General features: G+C 47.3%; 1 protein-coding gene across 1 annotated transcript in view; it reads right to left on the bottom strand.

Moving 5' to 3' along the window:
• Window positions 1-25,711, bottom strand: part of RTRAF (RNA transcription, translation and transport factor) — a 229,573-nt gene that overhangs the window by 182,375 nt on the left and 21,487 nt on the right. The window contains exon 2 of the mRNA XM_069637469.1: window positions 4,530-4,654. Coding sequence (XP_069493570.1) covers window positions 4,530-4,654 — 125 coding nt within the window. The remainder of the gene's footprint in view (window positions 1-4,529; window positions 4,655-25,711) is intronic.

Genomic DNA, 25,711 nt, shown 5'->3' with positions numbered 1-25,711 from the left:
CATCCCCTCACTGCTGGCAAGGTAAGCCTATGTTCTGGGCTGAAACGCAGAGGGGTGCGCTGTGTGTTTTTAACATTTGAATGCGTGGATATCATTACCCGGCTGCATTTCTCATCGTGCACACTTGAATACTTGGTAAGTTGGTTCTTCTTCAACCACAACCCGATTCCTGGGTACTCTGAGCAACAGCACTGTACTCCTCTTTGTGCCTGGGCCCCTCCAACATGGCCACCTCACTCACTGCCTGATCCAAGACTTCTTGACTTGATCGTGCCCCTGCTCCCATTGGTTGGCCTAGGCTTCCTAAGCCAATCGACACAGTCGCGAGGCGGAAGCCAGCCCATTCATCAAATGCCCACACCGAAGGCCCCTGTCTGCTACCAGAACGCTACTTGGGTCCTTTTTGCACCCTAGCACCTGAACTTCCATGCTGTTGCCACATCACTCTTCAATAAAAGCTTAACTGCCTTGACATTCACACCTCCTGTACTATGGATTAGTTCCCTCCTTTCTGACCACCCCTACGCTCTTGACTTTACTTTCCTTCACTGCTTGTTCTGCCATGTTAATGCTCTCCAATGCATTGTGATTCTGCACCCACCACTAGCATCCAACTGTAATTCTTCAAACCTAGCTGTGCTTTTGCATCCTATTGTGAAAGTTAAACTTAGCTGTGATTTTTGCTCTGGGTTTAACTAGCAGTCTTCCTGTGTAGACTTCTTGTGCCCTTTGCTTGAATTGATGGTTTCTCTGTAACCTGCTGACCCAGTGACTATTCTATACTGATGTGCCTGTTCTACTCTCCCTGCCGTCTCTGCACACCCATGGCGCTTTCTATTTCTCCTATCTTCTCCAACTGCTTCTCCATCAAATACCCTTCCCTTCTCACCAAGTCTGGTAAGAAGAAGTTTAAAAAGGATATCTTGGCCGCTAACCCTGGTCTCCCCATTGCCGATACCTACTGCAGTGCTTCCTCCAGATAGACCCTCACCAACATCCTCTTCGTCGTTCCTTCGCCAGATCTATGGACTCTTCATATGACCTCTGTGCTCTGTCCTCTCTCCTCCTCTCCCATTAATGGTGCCACCTGCTGGGAAGCCCTTATGGCCCCCTTCGACTCCTCTGTCATCCTTAATGTCTACCTAAATGGCACTGTCATGGTCCAAGGCCCTCAGCCCAATCTCCTCTTCTTTGATAGGTGCTTCCCTCACCTCATCCATTTCCTTTCATCTCCTGCTGTCCCCCCTCCTTCCTTTGGCTACCTTGCCCCCTCTTCCCTCCTCTGGCTCTTTCTTAACCTCCGCAGGGCGTACCACTGATTTGTACCCCTCCCCGGAAGGCCTTTCAGGCTGGCAAACTTCATCTTGCCACTCAATGCTTGCTCTACTGTCAAACACTCCTCCGACATCTGCCACCTCCTGGAAGAACTTGACCTCGATGTCCTTGGTTTTACAGAGACATGGTTCACGGCCAGCTCTCACGAGCTTTGACACTCTCCTCCTTGATGGCAACAAGATCCTCTATGCACCTGGATTCACCTGGTCCGGAGGGGGTGTAGCCCTGATCTTTCCTGAATGGATTCCTGCTTCCATCATCCCCATACAGACATACTCCTCTTTTGAATGCCTTTTCTGCAGGCTTTCTCCCTCTCCTGGCCATTCCCTTACTGTTGCTTCTCTACCGGCCCCCTGGTCAGATCATCTAATTTCTGAGTGGGCGGACCTCTCCTCCTGGCCTCTACTACTTAACTCTTCCTTCTTGGTGACCTCAATATCCATCTAGACTCTCCTTGTTCCTCCTCTGTACTCTTCCGTGACCTATGTGATTCCCTCCACCTTTCTATCCGCCCGACTCACTCTGCAGGGCATACACTTGATGTCTTGATCTCCTCCAACCTCCCCCTCTCCATCCCTCGGACCACTCCTCTCTCTCCTGGAGTGATCATTCCCTCCTCTCCTCCCATCTCTCCCTTTCTACCCCCCAAGGCTAAGCCAACTCCAACACTGCCATATACCTTCTCAGACATCTGGCCCATGAAGCGTGTGTCAGTGGAGGCTTTCGCCTACCACTGGTTGACTAACATCCTGACACAGCCCAGTCTATGCTCTACTCTTCTATTTCTGATACTCTTGATGCTCTTGCCCGTCATGAGGATCCATTTGAAACCCAAGGCCAAGTGCAATTCTTGGTATGACTCACATAGCTACACTTAAACCGAAGTGTAGAGTGGTTGAGAGGAAATGGAGGGCTTCTTGTTCATCCTCTGACAAACTGGCCTGTCTGCCCCAGAAGGCAATACAGACTGTGCACACTAAGATGAGAGCCCACATCGAAGCCCGTGTCTCTGCGGCGTTTAACAACTCCGCCAAACTCATGCAAAATATGCAAGGAGCCGGCCAACCCTGCTGCAGTCTCTACCTCTCCTGTCGCCTCCCAGGCCCTTTGCACGGCCCTTGACTCTCACTTCATCTAAAAAACCCAGGACAACCTGTCCACTCTCTCGTCCCCTCCCACTCTCCTATCAACTCCAGCCCTCCTTCAGCCACCCCCTCCCACTTTCTCGTCCTTTCCTCTCCTCTCCTGACAAGGAAGTCCGATCTATGAAAGTCTTGTCAAAACAGGTTCCTCCCTGTTCTTCCCAAACCATCAACAACCACATTGAAACCCTTGCTCCTTCCCTGGCTGATTTCTGCAACCACTCCTTCACCCCAGGAGCCTTCCCCTTCCCTCTGAAACACTCTCTTGTGCACACTCTTCTTAAGAAACCCACAGTTGACCCTTCTTGCCTGGCTAATTATCACCCAATCTCCATCACTCCTTTACTTGGCAAAATCCAGGAAAAGCTGGCCACCTCGCAGCTTAACCTTCACTCAGATTCTGTTGGTTGTCTCCATGACTATCAGTCTGGCTTTAGAGCGGCCAGAAGCATGGAACCTGATCTCCTGAACATCCGTGAAGATCTGCTCTCCAACCTTGACTCTAGCAACCCCTCTGTCGTCATCCTACTCGAGCTCTCCTCGGTCTTCGACACAGTCAATCATACCATCCTGCTCAACCGTCTCCGTGACAACCTGGATATCACCGCTTTCCTCTCTGATCGACCCTCCCAGGTCCAACTCGGGTCCTTCCTTTCATCTAGCTCCCTTTCTACATGTGGTGTTCCCCAGGGGTCTAACCTCTCACCCTAGCTTTTCCAGTACTATGCGGATGACACTAAATTCATTTTCAGGATTCCCTCGGCCACCTCTTCTCCGCTCATCCCTCTTCTCCTTCTCTCATCTCCGATTGGCTATCTGCTATTGAGGATTGGTGAACCACCAATGATCTCTGCCTGAATGCCAGCAACACAGATCCTCATCAGCACACCTTCACCCTCCTTTCCTGTCACCTTTTGGCTGGCCTCCCTTGGCCTTCTTCCCACCCCCTACCTGCGAGGCGAAGAACCTCTGGGTCATCTTTGACTCCACACTTTCCTGCTCTGCCCACAGCTCTGATGTCTCTAAAAAGTTAAACTTCCTACTGCACCTCCTCAGAGGTATTCTGCCTTTCCTCTCCTTCCCCCAGAAGCTCACCGTGTCTCGTGCCCTGGTTCTCTCTAGGTTGGACTATTGAAACAGCCTCATTCTAAATCTATCTGCTTCTACTCTCCGCCCTTTGTAACTTATCCAGAACAGGACTGCAAGCCTTATCCTTGGCCTCAAGCCCTGGGATCGCATCTCTCCAGCCCTCAAATCTCTCCATTGGCTCCCAGAGACTGCAAGGATTAATTTCAAGACCCTTTGCATTGTTCACAAGACTTTCTGGGCCTGGGCCCAAAATACCTTCAGCTCTCCCTCTGTAAATACCTTCCCTCCAGAGCTCGTCGCTCATCCACCTCTAACTCCCTCAGGGTCAGTCGTTTTTCAAAGTCCTGGTCCTGGTCCTCCTCCTGGTGGTCCTGGTCCTGGTGGTCCTCCTCCTCCTCCTGGTCCTCTTCCTCCTCCTCCTCCTCCTGGTCCTCCTCCTCCTCCTCCTCCTCCTCCTCCTCCTGGTGGTCCATCGGATCTGTTCCGTCGGATCAGTTCCGTCGGATCTGTTCCGTCTCGGCATTGTGCACCTGGTCACCCTCAGATTTTCGGGCCCAGGTATCTGCTCACCCTGCCACCCACCAGCACTGCCTCCTGTCAATCCCTTGCACTAGGGTCTGTATCGTCACAGTGGCGATATTAAAAAACACTCTGAAAGTACTTAGGGCAGTGACACTGCTCAGCATGGAGCCAGTGATAATGCTTTCAAAATTAGCTGTCTTTATTTGGGTAAGTAGAGCGTTTCATTAATTTAGGAAAAGTGCTGTACAACTGAAAAGTAAGAAAATAATCTAGGTTCTTTTGGAACGAGAATACATTTCCCCCAAAACATGATATCCAATATTGTTAATGAAATTGCATTCAATATTTATCAGCAATTTTAGTTTCTACAATACAAGCATAAATTAACGTTTTAAATCTTAATTTACTACAAAACAAAATCACCATGCCTCATAGCCACACCTTTTCATAATGCTTTGGCCAATCACTGCTGTTTATGTTTCGCAAATTTCCCCGATCTTCAATCTTGTAGTGTCTGATTTTCTGATCTTCAAGCCAGACCAAGAAGTTCCGAAATTCAGTCTCATCTGTACAAAAGATATGTATAAAAATTGTATTAGAAACACTTCAGTCATTCATGATGAAGAAAAGCTAGTGGGGAAGAAAGCATTGTTGAGAGCATATCAGCACATGGCCAATTCAAGAGGGGCACAGTAAAATCGCAGGGTTGTTACAGATGCTCCGTTTAAGGCAACACAGGTGGGGAGAGCTATACCTCAAACTAAAAAGGTCAGAGTAAACAACTGCATTTAGCTAGGCCCCTCTCACAAAAGTCCAGAGAACACTATGCTCAGTTGGTATCCTGTGGCTTTTCAGATAGTAATTTACTTCGAAGTAATTACTACCTAAAACTTTAACCTATGAGTGGTTAGCATCTATGTGGGTTGTCTATGCGACTAAAATGTCACGGTAGCAGAGAGCAGGGAGATATACTAGGTATCCTTTTAGCACCTGTCGGTGTCCCCCGCCTAGCCTTTAGTAGGTCTCCGAAGGCAGGACGTGGGGAAGGAATTTAACATTTCCCTGCCCCATGTCTGGCAGAGTGCCTGAATGGAACCAGTTCCCACTAGAGGGCTGCAGTACCGAATGGACAGCCAAATGCTCCTTTCTGTAAAATGGTGAGAGTTTGCAGCAAAGCGAGTGGGAAAACTGAATACAAGTTGAGGTCCTGCAGGCAGAAGGCAAGTTAACCACTGGAACAAAAGATGCGAAGCTGAAGACAGCCAGAGACGCCCGCAGACGCTTCCAGTAACCATGAAGCAGCTGTCCTGACCCTGTATTCTTATCAACAGAGGAGCTCAGAAGAGGAAGACTCCTTCCCTTTGGCTGTTGGGGCCCAACTAGCCCCAAGACGAACTACAAATCGAGCCATCTCCAGAGGTGCTGTGATCTTCTAGGGCTGTAAACCGCTAATACCAGAACACCTGACCCATTTGCAGTGCAACATCTTGGTGAGGCCGAATCGGTCCAGAACTTGGGTGAGCTCCAGAGGCATGATAACACTCATCTAAGTCCGCTGACCAGAGCGCAGGACTACAGAATCGAAGGATATCGACTGGGCGATAACCATCCTTTGTTGCAGCTGATAAAAAGGCACCGAAACCACAGACCGACCAAGGAGACTGAAGAAATCTGTGCAAAGGGTCCTCTCACGGCAGCGGAGAGGGCCTTCCTTTTGTGACCAGACCGAGGAATCAGGAGACTAGATCAGTCTCTGCTGCACAGGCGAGGATCCTGCTAAGTTTGCTTCTTCTAATCTAAAAGGTACCATGGGGCTAAAAGTACAACTTACCTTAAGTCGAAGAGTTACTCCGGTATGATTGGAGTGAGTTACAAGGGGTTTTTTTTGGGTGTCCAGCCATACCTCTGGCCAAGGCTGCACAGCTTGTGTCCTTTAGGGTGTTTATCACAGGGTCCATATAACTTGCGTTATCTTGCTATGCATTTTGGTTCTAGTTACTAAAGTATCCAATTCTTATGTAGCAGCCTTTCCAGCTGCTACATAAGACTTGTTCAGCTCCTACACTGACTTTGTGCTAATTAGGGATAAGACTTACAAAGAATTAGAAGCCTAAAAAAGTGTTACTAGAACGTCTAAAACTGCTCAAGCGCGTTTAAACATCCTTTCCCTTCCAACATGCTGTCTGCTGTGACTTTATGATCTGAATGCCATTCATCTATAATCTATGCGAATGAACGCCTTTACTAGTAATACGCTAGAACTGTCATTAGCGTCATTCTTTGTAACAATTGTTACCGCAACTACAATTGAAGCAGTCCCCATTGAAAGGTATTGTGTATATTTCCAATGTGCGTTTTATTTATCTAAAAAGATTATTTACCTACCTAGGGTTTACAAAATAATTATATTTTAATTTAACTTTAAGAGTATGTGTGTTTCTTTGGATAATTATATTAACTGTGTACTTAGCAACAGCTCACATCCTCCCTCCTAAAATAAGCTTGGCTGCTCTTCCATTCTACCAGATCCTTTGGGTAGTACAGACTTTACTAAGAGTTGGGAGCATGTATACCATGGGATAGTTTTATAGAATCTTATATCAAGTGGACTTTAGAAAAACTCCCAACAGTCCTTCAGACTAGCAGTACAAGGAAACAGTTTCCTTTTTGTCTTTGTAACTTTAACATTGCACACAGCATCTTATAACAGTATCCTCATTGAACTGGATTGGATCACCCTAGACTGGGATTTTTGGTTACTTTTAGTTCTGCCTAAAGTCAAGTTGGTAGCAGCAATTCTATTTTTACCATGTGCGTTATTTCTAGTGTGCACATTCACGTTTACCACGTTTGGCTACTAATGTGGATAGTGTCATAAAATGGCCACCCCATGAGATTTGTGCCTGTTCTTTGGCCCGTTAGGAAGATTTATCATTGTTCTGCTTCACCCACTCTCCTAGTGAGACCCCCAGCACTTTATTTCTGGACCTTTTCTTTCAATCCTGAATGAGTGGAGTCTTTTTTTCCAATCATTCAGTCTTGTGGGCTCTGTCTTTTGGAACTCTATTCTTTGTATTCTACCTGCACCATGGAGTCCGTCAACTCCATAGCTTTTAAAAGGCATCTGTGTTTAACTACTGCAGCTTACAGCTCCTTATGTGAAGTGTTGCTGGGGACCCTTATGCCCCCCCCTTTAAGATTATTGTTCTATATCCTCAAGTAATTGCAGTTCTTAAAGTATTGCTCCCAAAACTCTATAGTCTGAGAGATTGGCACACACCACCTTAAGTGGCGTGACAAAGGGAAACCTAGTATCCTCCCCTCTACTCCCGTGACTTTTTAGTCACACAGACAGTCTCTAGTTATGGGCAATGGATGTGTTCTACCAACTATTGTCTAATTTCTATACCGCAGGCTATGCCCATAGTCTCGGTGGTGCACGGAGTTAGGAAAGATTTCATTTTATATGTAATTTTCCCTCCAGTTGTACACCCCAAACATTTTTCTGCTGTTTAATACACCTTAGTCTGACTTTGCCAGAGAAGCACAACCTTCAGCTAGACTCGTCTGGGCTTTCACTCACTTTTTATGGGGAAACTGACATGCCCTTAAGACAGTCCCTGCTGGGAGACTGCGTTTCCTTTAGTCCTTTTCCAATGTTGCAACTTTTCTGCAACAAGTGCAAAGTACCTTACAGTACAGTGCACTTGGGTCTCCTAATCATTTCCAAAGACCCTAGATACTCTCGTATGACTTTTTGGGGGATGCGTCATGGACAGGGCTGGTGGCAGCTTATCTTTTCATGTTATTTTGACCCTTTCCTGCCATTTTAACTATGCTTACCGTGTTTGGCATGACTAGGTGGCCTGGCTCCAAAATGGTCATGCCACAAGGTTCTTGGTCCGGTCCTTTGGCCATCTTGCTCCTTTGCCTTCCCCAGGTCGAGCCGACCCCGGTCAGTCCTTTTTTGGTCATGCAGTTTCCCACGAAATGCCAAGCTTTTGCAGGCTTCTGCATGCCTTGTGTGCGTGCCTCCAGGATGTGGGCTGGGGTGTCTGTCCCCAAACACATCCTGGGTGCCAGAGAGGCTGGAGTGCTGTGAATGCCTGGAACCACCGGGGTTCACGATTGGTCCACGTATGGAGTGCGTGTTTGTGAGCAGATCTCCCATTGGGCCCTCTCCGTTTTGGCACAAAAGGGAACTTTGGATAAGGCTGAAAACACCCATACCATGTCAATCTCTGGAGTTCTCGCTGAACGAAGGATAGGATCCAAGTATCCTGAAACTAAGAAGCCAAGTCGAGGAACCGCTGGAAGGTTTGACACGCTGAGCCCGCTGTCGTCCCGTGGGACCCCTCTGCATCTGGTCGTCATAGAAGGTCTGCGAAGATGCTTCGACCCATTAGAATAGTGGGACCAACTATTCTCGGCACCTTCAACAAAACCTGCAAGTAAGCCTTCTCGGAAGTGTCCCTGTGCCAACCAGTGGGCTGACCAGCTTACGCAGGACCTTTTCTCTGTCTCCGTCCTTGTTTTGAGGAGGCCCTCGAAACTTGGTATATTGCTTGCTCCGCGACCCTGGCACCCTCACACCGAATTTCAAACACTTGGCATTCCCAGGTCTGAAGTGAGAAGAGTGCGCCAGGACCAGAGTAAGCGCGGTTACCGTGTTGCCCAGCCGCGGCAATGATGTTTGCAGGTGCGCTGCATTTGTGACCCTCTTGCCCCTGAAGCCTGCTGCAGTGAAACTGGCCTAATCCATCCACCAGGAGCGGAGAAAATCGCCACTTTCTCGTTTGGGACTCCTCACTGTATCTTCGGAACTGGAAGCCGCAGAGCCGTTATATTGCTGCAGTAGAAACTGCAACCAACGTGGACTCGATGGCAAAGTTTGGTTCAGAGTGTGCCTGGGGTCAGTGAGTAACCCCAACCTCAAACTATGGCGCCAGGCTCAAAGATAAAGTCAGTCCTGGCGCCATGGGCGCCAGGCTCATTATTGATAACTTACCTGAAGCAGACCATGCTGCATACTCACCTGAGGCAGACCATGCTGCATGAAGACTCAAGCCAAATGAGGCTTAGGAGGGACTATTTTACTGAAGGGACTATTTTGTTACTTGGGTGGGGCTGTGGAAGAATACTTACCTGGATCTTCTTCCAAGGCTATTTAAACCACGCCCGGACAGCCACACGTGCTTCGCGTTATTCTGCTTGCTGCAGCGTAACGCTCACCATGTTTTCAGCAGCTCCAGTCTTCAGCCACGCCCGCTTCAGTCCAGGGACTCCTGAAACAAGAAGAAAGGAAGGATAAAAGGTTAGAACAGGAGTTTTAACTTTAATCCTTACCTGAATCCTGATCCATTTCGCCGCGGGACTGAAAGACAGAAGTCTCTGAAGCATCGCTTCGCATTCCTACGGCGCCGCGCTGAACTCACCTGCTTGGCGGTACTTCAGCATTCCATCTCGCTCTCTCCATCTCGCGGCCGCCCTCCGACACCCAAGGAGACAAAGACAGCAAGGTGAGCAAGGGGACTCTAAGGCTATACAAGCTACCCCCAAGGACTTACCTGATTTACCACGGGAGGTACTCACCTCATCTCGGGTCGGCACAGTCAACTCTGCTTCATTGCCGTACCCCGGCCCCGAAGGGGAAAACCACAATAGACTTACCTGAATGTTACCAATTGCCATTTGGAAATCTTCGAGTGGATTAATCGGCAACCTGCAAGGAATCAGGCAGAGTGAAGATCAGACATTTGAACTCTTATGAACAATTGGACTTTAGAGTCAATACTGGAACTCACCAATTCCTCTACGCCAGTGAAGTAACTGGTCATCAACGCGCCCCTGCGGTCGACGCAGGATGGAGAGCTCATCCTTCCAAACCATCAGGTGAGACTACGGAGGGGACATCAAGAGTGATCTGTGGGAAGACAACGGGAGTGGGGAAGGTGGGTTGACACTCAATTCCACGAGTGGTTAATTCCTCTTCTCCTTTGCAGAAGAATATTCTTGCGAGCCAGACAAACTAGGCTGAGCGGGCCTGTCCAGTCAGTCATCTCGGCGCTACACGTCACGCTGGTGGAAACAACAGCGGCCCAGTTCCGGTCGACGCCCCCGTGGGAACCAGGTGAGCGTAACAGTCTTTTCCCTTTCTAACGTTGCTACAAATGTAACTGCCAACAAACACAAACGTGAAAGTGTCCTTTGTAGTGTATTCAAGTATTCCGAAGTGTTCTAGTATAAATGTCTAAAGTATTTAAAGTGATTCTGGTGTGTGTATATAATTTATTATAAATTATAAGTGTAAGAGTTTCTTTGGTGTGCATGTCTAACTAAGGTTCAGTGTACTTTCCTACAGCTCACATCTTCCACTTAAGATAAGCCTGACTGCTCTGCTACTCTACCAAGGTCCAGAGTTAGTACAGACTGATACTAAGAGTTGGAGCTCTACAAACCACTTACTAAAGTCTTACTACCAGTAGGACCTTAGGAAAACTCCCCTAACATAGGCCGTATTGTCGTTTGGCCTTCTTCCTGACTTGCCATGTCAGGAAATCCCATATTGGGTCATGCACTTACCCAGAAAATCTGTAGCTTTCGCAGGGTAGTGATGCCATTCTGTGTGTGGCCCAGGAAAGGGGTGGGACTGTCTGGTCCCACTGCACATATGTGGTACCAGAAAGTCAGGGGGGGGGGGTGGGGAAAGGAGTGAAAATGGCTGTTTGAATTGTGTGTATCCTTACCATTGGTGGACTTGTACTTTCTTCCAGGCTGGACCCCTACAGCCATTTCTTCAGATCAGCATTGGATCCAAGAACCCCTCATAGAAGAACAGCCGACTGAAGATCCGAAGAAGACTCCGAAGAGGCCCTGCATCCCTTCCAGCATCCGGACTGGTGGGACCAAGGACTCTCTGCATGTTTGAGGATCCAGCCATCCTGATCCTTCAGAAATGTCCCTGGACCACCCGGTAGACTGCCCAGCTCTCAAGTGGGCTACCTCACAAGAACCATCGCCATTCTGCATTTGCAGCTGGGCCTTTGGTGGCTGCCAGCTTGAAGTATAAATCGCGTTCCTGATTCAGCCTCCCAACCTCAAGTGATCCTATCCTTGAAGGGCTTCTACAACCGTGACTGGAACGATGCCTTCCCCCATCCTGTGAAGTGTCCTGAAGAGGGCTGCATCGGTGTATCTTGTATTTCTCCATCACCAAGGGTTGCACTCTGCTCCTGGATCCAACCAGAAGAATCTTTTCACCAGCACCTCACCGGAACCAACAGAAGGAAATCCAACCTCCAGTGACCCCCCCCCCCCCAGTCAACCCATTAGGTCAGGGAGGGGCTAGTAAACACAAAGTATTTGTCTCCCCCTGTCCTCCATAGGAATACATTGAGAACAGATCTCTTTGTATCCTACAATTCTACTGCTTTTTGGTGGTAGAACCTTAGAATTTGTATTTGTATTTATTTATTTATAACACGCAAACCCACAGGCCCAGGGGCATCAGGGCGCAATTTGTACAAGGTTGCAAGAAAAGAACATACAGGGATATAAATTACAATAAAAGTGTGTCAAAACAGCAAAAAACAAACTTAATAATTACAAATATTACACAGGGTATAGTATCCCTAGGCTTAGCAGAGGAAGTATCCCTGAGGTAGTTGGGAGGGTAGCAGCCCGGAAATCATGTAAGGGAACAGACGGGCTGGGTAAGTAGGACAAATGTCTGACACAACTATTGCTGGTCAAAGAGCCAGGATTTGGTTTTATTTTTGAAGGTGTTGAAGGAGTCTTCAGCTCTGATGGCAGCGAGGAGGGTATTCCAAAGTTTGGAGGCTAGGACAGGGAAGCTGGTGCCTCCGGCTTTTTGGAGCTTAAACCTGGGGATAGTAAGGCAGTTAGTCTGGGCAGTTCTTAGTGGACGGGCAGTGGAGTGGCGCGAAAGCCGACTGCAGAGATAGATCGGAGCCTTGTTGGCTAGGCATTTGTGCGTGAGGGCAAGCGTTTTTAGGGAAATTCTCTGCTTCACGGGTAACCACTTAAGGCTAGTTCTGGCTTCTGAGATGTGGTGGTTACGAGGGATGTTCAGGGCTGCTCGAATTGCATTGTTCTGGGTGGTTTGGAGTTTGGATAGGTTTTCTTGGCTAGTGCCTAAATATAGAGCACTGCAGTAATCTATTTTTGCCATGATAAGTGTTCTCGCTAGTGTGACGCTATTGTGGGTGGTGAGGAAAGGTCTACAGGCTGAAATGAGTTTGCACGTGTAGGCGGAGGTGGACCTGACTGCATTAGTTTGTCTTGACAAGGATAAGGTGGAATCTAGGTAAAAGCCTAGTGTTTTGGTGTCTTTCGAGACTTGTATGGAGTTGCCGTCTATGATGAATGACTGATAGGATGGCTCAAGTTTGCTAAGGCGTTGTGAAGTACCCAGGATAAGTAGCTCCGTCTTATCGTCGTTCAGACATAGCTGGTGCTGGGCCATCCAGGCTTGGATGACCAAGTAGACGTCATTGAGGGCCTTGGTGTCAGCAAGATAATCACCAGAAATGGGAATGAGTATCTGGGTGTCGTCCGCATAGTTGGTGTAGGGGACACCCAGATAATCAAGCACATCAAAGAGTGGTTTCGTGAAGATATTGTAAAGAGTAGGTGACACGCAAGAACCCTGAGGAACACCGCAATGAATAGGGGAGGGGGCTGCGGCAGCGGAGGGTGCAAAGACCCTCATAGATCTGTTGCTCAGGAAGGATTTGATCCAGGCCGCTGCGGAGGGAGAGAAGTTGGCAGCAGAGTGGAGGTGCCTGCAAAGGATCTGGTGGTTAACCAAATCAAATGCGGCGGAGAGGTCGAGGAGTAATAGCATTGCTAATTTGCCCTTGTCCTTCAGGACATCAATCTGGGTTTTTAGGTCTAGTAAAGCCGTTTCGGTCCCATGTCTGGGCCGAAATCCGGATTGTCGTAGACCTAACAGATTGTTAGATTCAAGGTAGTTTTGGATCTGCAGATAAGCTGCCCGGTCCAGTATCTTCAGCAGAAATGGTACTGTAGTGATGGGTCGGAAGTTCGTGGGTATGCTTGGGTCAAGGGACGGTTTTTTTAGTAGCGGGATCACCCAGGCGTCTTTAAGGTTGTCCGGGACAATACCTGTTTCAAAGGATGAGTTAATGAAGGTTGTAATGAATGGGGCTAGGTCATGGGCGGAGTCCTTAATGATGGGAGCTGGGCACGGGTCACCTTGGCAGTTGGAAGGTTTCATCCTGAGGATGATGCTTTCTACTTCGGTGACAGTGAGCGGTGCGAAGGTGAAAGGTTTGATGTTGACAGAGTTGGAGAAGGTGGGCCTAGGGGGGGAGAATGAGCGGTTGTCCCGCCTCAGGCAGTCCTGTTTTTCATTTATTTTAGATTGGAGCGTAGAGATTTTGTTTAGAAGGGCTGCTTGAATGTTAGCACACCATTTGCTGTCTTTCGTGCAAGTGTCTGGCGGGGAGACTGGGGTTTCGAGCTCTTTTAGGACTCTAAAGAGTTTCTTGGAATTAGAGTCGGCTTGCATGATACGATTATTAAGCGATTCTTTTTTAGCAGTGATGATGGCGTCTTTATAAGTGAGGGAGGCGAGAAGGAAGCCGTCTTTATGCTCATCAGAAGGGTGGCTTTTCCAACGGTTTTCCGCGTAGCGTTTGGCTTTGCGGAGGATTCTTAGCTGTGGAGTGAACCATGAGTTGAGATGTGCTCGTGGTTTAGCCTTCCTGGTTTTAATTGGCGCTATGGTGTCAATGGCCGTGAGCATCGTTTGGTTGTAGATGTCTGCTAGGGAGGTGGGATCAGAACAGGCGTTGGTCGCCGCATTAAGAGAGGGGAGTAGCAGTGGGAGGAGTTGTTCTCTTGTTATGTTTTTTTTATTACGGGTGGGGAGGGCTGGGGCTATGGGTGTTAGGGCTCGCGGGGTAGCTTCAATGTTAAATGTTATGATATGATGGTCAGACCATAAGCAAGGGGAGTTATTGAGGACCTGGATGTTGCAGTTGGAACCGGCTAACCAATCGATGGTCCTGCCTTTGATGTGGGTCGGTTCTTGTATGTACAAGGTGAGGCCAAGGTCGGTAAGAGCATATTCCAGATCAGTTGCTACAGGATCCTTAGGGTCACCGCGACCAAGTCACCTAAGATGACTGTTTGGGAGTTGTTTTTTGTTTTGTCAAGAAGAAGAGTGGAAATTTCACTGACAAAGGTGGGTGCCGGCCCTGGAGGCCTGTAGATAAGGTGATGGGTGGCCGTTTGGTTAGGTGTTAGTAGTAATTTGATTGTCAGCAGTTCAGCTGATTCAAGTTTGGATTCGGATACCACTCTTAGGTCAAGGGAGTTTTTGTGGATGAATGCCACGCCGCCACCTCTAGTATGGGTAGAGGAGCGGTCACAGCGAGTGATGCCATAGTCAGGCGGTAAGGCCAAGGATAGAGAGGGGCCAGAGGCGGCATGTAGCCAGGTTTCAGATATGGCAATGAAGTCAAGGTCGGCAGTGGTGATAAGGTCGGCTATGTCAAGAGCGTGTGCTGTGAGAGATCTAGCATTGATGAGGGCGCACTTGAACACAGGCAATTTAACCCCTGTGGTCTTAGTTTTGCAAGTGGCGGTGGGCGAAGGTGGGCTGGGAGGAGTGTGTGGGGCTTGCTTGGTAGTGTTGGTGCGGGAAGGACGAATGCGGAATCTGGTGCCTAGTCTCGTGTTCCTGAGAGTGAGAGGGCAGGGTTGGTTGGGGTTAGGTTTTGTGGCAAAGTGTTTGAGCCAGAGGGCTGGGTCATTGAGGTATTGGTTAATCTGGTTGCAGGGGTGGTGAGCGTCAACGGTAGTTACTGAAGGACTCGTTGAGGGTGTCGAGGTCATGGTGGGTGACGCTAGGTCAAGTGGGTAAGGGCAGGCCAGGTTATTAGCCTCAATGGTAGGAGTGGTTGACTTGGGTGGTTGAGTGAATAGGGACAGATGTGTGGTAAGGAGGTGGTGCAATAGAAGGCGCACGCTGATGTGCATGATGGTGGTGCTGGCTGCCAGAGTGGGTTCCCTATGAGCTAGTTGGCAGGGACAGGAAATGGTCTGTAAACGACCAAGAGGCACAACACAATTGAAATAGACTGTAAGAGATCTTAAGGCACAACACAATTGAAGTGGTCTGAAAGAGACCTTAAGGCACAACACAATTGAGGTGGTCTGTAAACGACCTTAAGGCACAACACAATTGAAATAGTCTGTAAATGACCTTAAGGCACAACACAATTGAATGGTCTGTAAGAGACCTTAAGGCACAATACAGTTATAAGGTGGTCTAGTAGTGGCCCAGAGGCACAATATACTTATGATATGCTATAGTTCGAGAGTTTCAAGGGTGGCCGGAAACACGTTCAGAAAATAGTGGCTCAGAGAACATGGCTACAGTAGTAACCCCGGTACTGGCATGCGAGATTATACTCCTTGAGATGACGGTCCACGTAGTAAAAGGGGTACTGAAATAGGCCGACTGAGGAGTCGTCGTAACATTTCAAGCTCAGTAATTGGACAAGGACAGGGGCAAAGTACTTACAGTAGGATCTCCATGTATGAAAGGAGATGTTAGGATGCTTGGATCCGATAGCTTGCCTCGGGCTTTGCAGAAGGCGGTCGGGGAGGCTTAAATTGGGCAGGGGGGGTGGCCACGCCGCGCTCCCATGCGCGTAACAGGTGCAGGAACAGGCCTTCGTGCTGGCCGCCGGCGGTTCCGCCTACCGGCGGATGAAAGCAGTGTAAAACTGCTTCGAGCGAGGATCAGCCTCGCTTTCGTGCCGCGCGGCGCCCGGCATGCGGGAGTCAGGCACTCTTGAAGACAGGGTCAGGCAGGCCCTTCGATGGTGCCGGCGAGTAGTACAATCTGAAAGATAAGAACAGAATTTACTTACCTAGAAATGTTGTTGCATCTCTTCTTTTGAACAGTCACTGACACAAGTAACTTACCTGCTGCAGATACATTCAAGGGGGATGGGAGGGGAAGCATTGTGGCTCCTGAGACGTTTGGGCACAAGGGCCCATTCCTCCTAGGGATTGGACTGCTGCGGTTGGGAAATATCAAAAAACAAAAAGGGTTAGTACTGCTACTAATAGGCTCAACCCAAGTGCTTCCTCAGAAGGAGCAAGCCGTTTTAGTTAAATTGGGGAACCTTCAAACTTTAGCTCAGGGAATATATCCCACGGTTAGTTGCCCATTCAATTGTCAAGGAAGAAAAAACACACACACAGGGGGCTATTTCATAAAATAAGCTTAATTGTATTTAGGACAAAAAATGAAATTTCCTTAAAAACCACCTGCATGTGAAAAACATTGCTGGACTGTAAAGGAAAACATAGATTGGTGTCTTTGGACAGAGGAACAGCATCAATCTTATTCTAGTCTGAGGACTTGTGTGGTTAAAGAAGAAAGACAAATTTACAACAAACTTGAAGAAAAACATATCTAGTATATACACCTCTTAGTTTTGCACCTAGAAATATTAAATTGTGTATCCAGAATCCAAGTGTCTGATGTGTTAAATTAAAGTAAGATTACATCATACATCATGAATTATTCAAGTGCTAAGAAAGTTCTAATGTTCAAACTTCTAACCGATTAATTTTACAGAAAGAAATTTGCATGAAATAATTCTGATAATCATATGCCAACGTTGTCGGGGGTAAAATGTAGTCAAACCACCTAATGGTGTCTGAAACACACTGAAAAGTCAAAAAGAAGCCCCTGGCATTGTGCTAGTAGTTCCCCATCGTGTAAGCTTGACGTTTTGGCGGCAGTACCATCCGTCTTGAGACGGAGTAAGTGGGATCGTAGCCGCCTTCTTCAGGGAAATTGAACAACATAATATAAACTAAAAAACAGAGGAGAAGAATGAATCTCATATCCTCTCAGTGCAGTGCATTTCCTTTCTTGACATTTATGGGCAGGTTTGGTAAAGGAAAAGGAGCACTAAATGCAACAATGGAGAAAATGAAGAATGGTTTCATAGAAAATGGGCTGGTGAAGGGTCAGGGTGGGACTTGTACCTCTGACACCCTAGGGTGGACTTGATAAGTAAATGTCTCACCACAAATATCTAGTTGGAACTCCGAGTTGCATGCCTCCAGGCCGGAAGATTGCAAGCAGCGGGACCATCTCTAGCAGACTGGCATAGAAGGGATGCGCTGAGAAATGCTGCATCTAGGGTCATCAATCACTGTGTAAGAGAAAAGAAGGGTGGGCGGGGGGTTTAGAAAGGGGGGGGGAGGAAAAAAGGGGGAGAAAGAGAGGGGTGTGTAAGTTCAAGTTTTGAGTACCCCCTCTAGAATAAACAGGCCAGAGGGAAACATTCCTCTGCCTGGGTGTCCTACAGTAATGGACCCTGGCACTGTTGCGGGGGCCAAGTGGACACCTGAGCTGAAAAAGATTGAACGGTAGATAAACTTTAAAAATGAGTACCTGGTAAAAGCCTGTATGCAACTGGTCTCCCAGGTCGTCTCCCCGAAGTGTTGAGGGACACATGTATGATCCAAAGCGCTCAAAGCAGCCACAGTCTTTGAATCACTGCAACCTACGTGTGCTGCCCGGCAAGAAGAAAGGGGGCGGGGGTGAGAGGAGGGGGGGAGGGAAAGGGGTGGGAAAAAGGAGAAGGAAAAGATTGGGTGGGAGATCGGCTGTAACTTAAATGAAACGTGCTCAAGAAGCTAGCAAAAAATAGCTGCTTGGGTATGCATCTTTCGAAATACCTTTGGAGCGCCGTGTCTGTGTGTGGGCTGGTCTTGCTCCGTTGTTATGGCAGTACTGCACTGCTGACATGCCCCTTGGGTGCTGTGCAAAAGTCTGCAGCTCGGCTCAGCCGCAGCGTTCACGGGACGTGCTATCGCAAAATGCCGAGAATGATTAAATGGGTGTGTGTGAATCACCCAATCGGAATCCTCGGTGTCTGTTGGTGTGATTGGTGTATCCCGTCTCGAATGCGGAAGTCAGCCTAGCCATGTCTGGTAAGCCCCGGAAGGGGCGTGTCATCCCTAATCCAATCACGGTCTAGTCCCAAAAACACGGAGACCGTGATTGGTTGTGATGCTCCCTGGAAGGAAGTGTGTGTGTGTGTGCGCGTAGCCGGGGCAGTGGCCCTCGATAATGCAAGGACCTTGATGGATTGATGAGAGCTATGTAGGAGTTGCCTAAAATGTATTGAAGAGTCAAGGTATATTAATGGAATGGGCTGCGGCTCAACTCGAGTCCTGTGTGTCTTCATACCATGTTAATGACCGATCTAATACGGAAGGAGAGGGCCGGAGGGGTGGGGAGCGGGGGAAGGGATAAAGGTAAGAAAGGTTGGGGTGGAGGGAGGAAAGAGAACGGGGAGAATAGGAAAAAAAGGGGACAGAAGGAACGGGGGGTTTAGAGGGAGGAGAAAGATGGGGATGGTAGGGGAGGGGGGAGAGTAGTTGGCGTCGGGGGGGGAAGGAAAAGAAGGGGAAACAAGGGGGGGAAAGGGAAGGAAGGGGGACAAATCCCCCCCCCCCCCCCTGGTCCCGGTGTCCCAGTGCCTGCGGGCGTCTGCCATCAGAGCACTGGAACAGGAAGTGGGGATAGTATGGCCGCCTCTGGTTCAGTCTGACGTGGCGGACCAGAATCAACACGTCAGAAACCTGTATTGGGCCCGACTAAGTCACATACTGCCTTAATACGGGAAAAGTTGTTATTCATTTAACCCGTGGGTGACAGAGTCCATTTTGTGTATCCACCTGCATTCCAGATCAAGGAGTCTTCCTTGGATATTGGGGCCACTCCGAACCGTTCGATGACCCACCATTTGATGTCCTCTGGGCTCTATGCAGTGTTGTACTAAGGGGGATGTGAGATTCTTACACCGAATCTGTGACCGGTGTTCAGAAATCTGTGTGCCCACACTGCGCATCGTTTGGCCAACATAACGTAGTTGGCAGGGACACTCGATGCAATAAACCGCTTGGTTGGTTTCGCAATTAGATATATCACCTAGGGTCCATGTTTTTGCTCCGAAGTGAAACTGTTGTATTTTTTAAGTGAACTGGCAGACTAAGCATGACCCGCAAGGATAATGTCCTTTGAGAGGTCGAAGGTTCCAAAGGTTCCCTTGATTTGGTTTTTTATGTACATAGAATGTACCAGGTGTTCTTTTATGTTCCGAGCCCTCTTGAAGGCAAATCTTGGTTTTTGTAGATCGGGCAACAGAGTCTGGCTGTGGGCCAGTATTTATGGATCTTTTTGATTTCGAATTCATGTTGGCCATGGGTAATCACACACGTGATAGGGTCATCCCCTGTTGTGTGTGCTTTTGGTGTAAGAAGTGAGTCACGGCATGTGAACCTCGCCCTTTTCAAGGATCTTGACACCAGTTTCTTTGGGTATCCTCTTTCACGTAATCTGTCGCTCAAAAGGCTGGCATCGTGATAAAAATCATCCAAAGAAGTGCAATTTCTTTGGATCCTTAAAAATTGTCCGTATGGTAGATTTTCTTTGGTGTGTTGAGGGTGGTTACTAGCAGAGTGTAGAATGGTATTGCGACCTGTGGGTTTTCGAAAGGTATTCCAGATTAGTTTACCTTGATGGCATCCAATGGTAAGATCTAAGAAGTGAATAGTCGAAGTACTGTGTTCCATCATGAATTGGAGATCACGGCTGCACGTGTTCAGTCATGAGAAAAAGTCATTCAGTGACTCCTCTGTCCCCTCCCACAGGCATATGACATCATCTATATATCTGCGCCATTGTTTTATGTTGCCCCTCCACCTATTGGTTTGGCTAAACAGGAACTTCTGCTCGGAAGAAGCCATGAACAGGATTGCTAGACTGGGGGCAAACGTTGCCCCCATAGCAGTTCCCTTAATTTGTAGATAGAATCGTTTGTCAAACTCAAAAAAGTTTTTACATAGGGCCAGGGTCATAACTTCTATGATAAATTCTGGTGGGGCTTTCATCTGCATATTTGCTGTCATGTTCATACACAGAGTCAATTGCTGCTTGTTGGGGGGATACTGGTATATAATGATTTGATATCTAGAGTCACAAGTCGCTGTTTTGAGGGGTCAAAGTCCAGATTTTCGAACAACTGAATTGTGTGCATCGTATCCCGAATATATGATTCGGTTGTCACACTGATGGGTTTTAGGAAATGGTCGAAAAATTTGCACAGGGGTTCTAATATAGACCCGCACTCCGAAACAATTGGTCTCCCTGGGGGGTTGATACAATCTTTATGTATCTTGGGTAGAGCATAAAGGCAGGGGGTTCTGCCTGCGAAGTTAGGGGAAATTCCGATTCTTTGTCTGTAATCCAGTCTCTTTCTAATGCAAAGGAGACCATTGAAGCAATTTCTGTTTTTAAATCTTTTGTTGGATTTTTTTTTTAAACTTACTTTCCCGATCTTTCAGGAGATCCATAACCATGCGATGGTACTGTTCAGTTTTCACGATGACTATTCCACCCCCTTTGTCGGCGGGTTTAATGATTAATTCAGGTTTCTTGGATAGTTCCGAAAGAGCTTCCCTTTCTGCCTGTGTCATGTTTTGCTGTCTTTTAGGACAATTCTATTTGCTCATAACTCTGAGAAATCTGGGAATATCACTTGTGACTTGGTTCAATTTTTACTGCATCACTTTACTTACCTCTTTTGTTGTTTGAAGTAATTGAAAACCATATTAAGAACCTATGGTGACATATATATAAAAATAATATATAATATATATGGGATATCACCGGCTTTCATTTTTAATACATTTTAAAAGCCTACAATACTTTATTTCCTTTACAATCCTGTCTAAAATTAAGTATTATGTGCTTCGCTGTGTTGACTCATTGTGGACTTCTGACCCAACTCGCACTCTCCTGAGAATAGCCTTGACTGCTCCCCAGGTTTACCTTGATTGGGTTTTGGTTAACCTCTCAAGAGTTCCCCGGTTAACTAGGGTGGCCATGTGTCCACCTGGCCACATTCTAGAAATCCAGCTTAACACTGTGTTCGCTCACTACCTCCTGAGGTTGTTCAATGCAAGACTTGTCCACTCACCTGGTCTACTGCTAGAACTCTATCCTATATTCCCGGGCAGCCTGCTGCTCATAGAAGTATCCTAGCTCTGCATCCTGACACCACTGAACCAACGCCAAAGTTCTGCCTCTCCGGATGGCCAGAAAGTACCAACTGTAATGCCACTTCTGGCTGGATTGCAGGTCCTGCTCCAAGGAGTCAGTCGTCTCTGAAACTCCTGGCTCGCAGTGGAAGACCATTTGCTGCCTGGACTGTGAAGACTCTCTGTGGCAAACAGGCCACACTGCCTTCCTCCCAGGACATCAGGCAAGTATGCTGGTTCCAGCTCCCTGATCTGGGAAGCTCTATGGGCCTTTCTGCCCTCGTTCCTGCAACCACACCATCGAACATGCCTTCTAGTCCTTATTCAATAGCTTCTGCTTCTTAGGGCGACAAGCTTTTGTTCAATATTAATTCTTCTCCAAGTTTTTAAGCTGACATCAAAAACCCAATTGTGTGCCTGTGGGCCAAGGAGTATTGCGGACTGCAGCTTCTTTGCCTTGAACTTTCTCCGACTCAGACCCTCAAAAAGGAAATCACTGAATTGTAAATTGCTCCACCCAAGGGTTTAAGGGCAGTGGTATTCAAACTGGGGGTCAGGTGGGCTGGGGAGTTTGCTTGAGGCTCTTAATATGTGTTTTATAAAAAGGAGTACAGTGACTGCTTTCAATAGTAAATATAAGCAGATATGGCACCTGGGGTGCCCAGCAACACGATTTATACTCAAAGGAGACTCTACAACAATATTTATACTCCGGGTGTGGTTCAGCATAAACAGTTTGAATACCACTGGTCTAGAGTCCCTCATGCACAGATGGCTCATCGCTGGAACCCAGGTGACCACCAAACAATGTGCATGGTTATGGTCCCTGGTAAGCACCAATAGCCTGCTGCATGTACTGCTTTTCACACCCATGGTATTGCTCTGCAAGTCATTTCTTTGTTTCCTTCTTCCCTAGGCCCCTGCTTCCTCAAAGTGGGTCTTCTGTGGCTTTAACTTGAAACTGCTCCTTGGGAGATTTCACAGAAAGTAACTCTTTCCTGCCCAAGACTGCCCCAAATCGGCATAACCGATTTCCGTTGGTCATACTGGAAACTTTCTGGCCTAGATAGGCAAAGTGTGTTGCTTACCTGTTACTGCAACCTATTCCTTCGTCACCTGCGGCGCTCAATGCTGCACCCGCCCTTAGCAGCCCGGGCTTCGCCACTCCGGGTTGCGTCCAAGGGTTTTAATGCTGCTGCAATTGCAAGAGGCACTGGGTGGGGCTTCAAGAAAGCCTCACCTGTGGTGCTCAACACTGCGTCCACCCCCAAGGGTTTTAATGCTGCTACTCACAAAAGGCACTGGGAGGGAGTCCAGGACAGACTCACTTGCGGCGATTAACACTGCGCCCCTCACCTGCGGCGCTCAACACAAATTAATTGAGGTGCCATAGTACAATTTGATAAGCAAAATGTGTTTTATCAAAGAGCATACAGTTTCCAAATCATCTAACATTAAAAGAGATTGCGCCTCTGCAAGTAGCCTGTTGTGCCTGGAATGCCTGCTGAGCGTGGAAAAAAGCGTGGAAAAATTGGATGAGATTAGCAGCATATATCATCTTTTTGGACTTTGGACTCAGAATATTGGTGAATGATGCCTTAATTACTTAATAGTTGCTGCATCCAACACACTAGTCCATGAAACTGTTATAAACGTGTATTTCCTTTTTACTCGTAGACTCCGCCCACATTTAAGGAGGAGACTACTTAACACAAGTGCCTCTGCAAGTAGCCTCACAAGTAGCCTGTTGTGCCCGTTAGGCCTGGGAGGCATCTGGCACTGTTGTGTTGGCTTCTTTGACAAGCTCTGAGGGATATATTTGGTCGTTAACACGCAGCGTCCATCAGCTGTGTAGTGGGATGCTTTTTGTTTGCAGTGCTGGAGTCTATACAGTGTGTAATAGCGCATGCCTGTGGCAGTAATAAAAGGAAAGTCATGGCAACGAAAAAAATAACATGTGTTCGCCTCTCATAATGGCGACTGTCAATAGCAAATCGAATCAAAAATCATAACCAGCATCCAAAATACTGACTAGATGCGCCAGTATGGCGCTGGCCGTTGCAACCTCATTGCCCAGGTCGTCTGACACAGACGAAGATCACATTGAATGTGCCCAGACATGCTTGCTGGATGGGGGCAGTGAACAATACTCAAGTAATGCCAGCTTTCCAGAACCATCACAGTGTTTATATGAGGGAGAGGTAATCATGGCATCCAACATAACATCTAATGCTGATTCGAATTAAAGCTTTATGTTTGCCAATACTCCGCCAATATTTAGCAGGGGGGGGGGGGATCCCTCTCATGGGACTTACACAGCATTTGGAAACAATCACGGAAGAGCGCGGCAGTCACACACCAAAAGGGAGAGTGAACCCGACGAAATAGGACACGCAAGCGTAGATGGTTTGTTGTATATAGAATTAAAAAAGATTCGAGATTACTGAATGAAATAGTTTTAGCCCTAACGGCCCTGCCTGATCTCTGCCGTCTGATGATGAATGAGTGGGGTGCATCATGCAGGAAGAACCTAAACACTAAAGAAAACTCCAACATTCTGTTATTCATTCCTGGGTAACAGTAGAACAGCCACAGGACTCTGTGAGTGAACCCATCCTAATTCCAGATCAGACTATCCTGTGTCAAGAAGAGGTCCAACCCCACCTATCTAACCTATCAGTATATCCGGTATCTTCCGAGGGAGAGGGGAATTGCGTGAGTAAAGAGAAAACTTCGGAAAAAAAACAAATTAAAAACACAAAGAGGTTACAGACAGGATAGACAGGAACCTAAGGCTTATGGAGAGGGGGGGTGGCAGATATATTTGATATATTTAAAAACCCTGATGTTCAGTCACGTGCTAATACTCACTCTTCGGTGGGTCCCATAACACCTTCTATGTCCCCACACACAAAGGGCCTTTCAGTAATTTGCCTGGATGATTCGCAATTTGCTTCAGGTTCTAACATGGAAACGGCCAATGTGGGAAGCATGGGCCAGCTGGAAGCTAAAATGTGAAGCATATTACGGCTACTCCGGATATGAAGCAACCAAAGGTCGGTACGGGAGTAACATGGGAAGGGCTCACAGACAATCCCTATGCAATATGATTGAAAATATATTACAAAAGAAAAAGTTAAACGAGAATAATGACACCGACTAAAAAACCTCCATACCACACACAGGAAGGGGTTAATGTAAGGCATATTCCGATCTCAGGGGCAACACAGGATGCATTGGGATGGAGTACAGTAAATACAGACCAAGCAAAGTATGTATCAAACGATGTCCCTATAAAATCCAGCAATTTCACACACATTGAGGAGCCAACAGGGTACCTTAGGGCTCCTGCATTTTCCAATGAACCTAGTTTAATTATGTACTACGTATTTGAGGAAGGTGGACCAAGAGCATTGAATAGACCATATAACTTAAACATGTTTAGCGAAATTCAAGAATTATGTCTAATAACATCCTCAGACATACAATTAATGGATTTTATCCATAATCACCGCTTTGACTATGTGCGGCTAGTTATTAAATTGCCATTGGTACATGCATTACTCCTGAAAGAAGTAAGTACCCTTCAGAAAAAAGGATTTGATATTGTCCCCTTCACAGTCCTACCTTCCAACAATCTAGCAAAAGCGAATGATGGGAAAACTGAAGTAGTGGAAGGCAAAACAAATGTAATAACCAAAATTAAGGGGTGCAGTTGATAAACGAAGCAAAGTCCTGCTTAAAAGATATGCCGGAATGGCGCTGGCTTGCCCTTTCTCCGAGTGAATCAATAGAGCAATTAAAACAGACACCGAAATCACTTTAGCGAAGAGAAGAATTTCTTACTTGTCTCATGGAATACCAGGGGTTTTAAACATCCGCTGCATGGTACTGCGGAAAACGATATATTGAACAACTATGATTTTATTGTGTTGCAAGAAACCTGGGTTACAACCGATTTGTATATGGATGGGTTCAACACAATCTGTTTACCAGCAACAACCGAAAAAAACCTTCGGGGTAGACCAAGTGGGGGCCTGGTTTTTGCATACAGAAATGACAATAGAATTAAACTTGAGGCCAGTTCCTTTGTGATGGATTGCACCATTTGTGCCAGTTTCCAATTGGCAACAGTGGTAATGCTCATATTTTGATGTTCAATGTCTATTGGAATATATGCTCAGTGAGTGTGTGTTTCTTATGGAACAAGTTAATTACCTGTAACTGTTCTCCAGCATGGGTCTGGCATGGATTCACATGCTCATGAATATTCCCCGTCGTCAGGCCGGAAATCCTCGGTAAAGAAAAAAAAAAAATCAGTATCAGTTTCGTTTCTGATCGGTCTTTCTTAGTAGTAACCAATCACTGAACTCTGGGTCATACTGCCCCCAGCCAATGACTGCCCTCTACCTAAGCCCCTCCCCTGGCAGCCATCCTCAAATTTGGTAGCACGTAAAGTGGCAGTATGACCAAGTGAAAAGCCGCAGAGGGGAAGG

This window comes from Ambystoma mexicanum, chromosome 14, assembly GCF_040938575.1.
Source record: "Ambystoma mexicanum isolate Mex_15411 chromosome 14, UKY_AmexF1_1, whole genome shotgun sequence".
NCBI lineage: Eukaryota > Metazoa > Chordata > Amphibia > Caudata > Ambystomatidae > Ambystoma > Ambystoma mexicanum.
The sequence above is the reverse complement of the archived record's forward strand: the minus strand, read 5'-3'. Positions and strand labels throughout refer to the sequence as shown.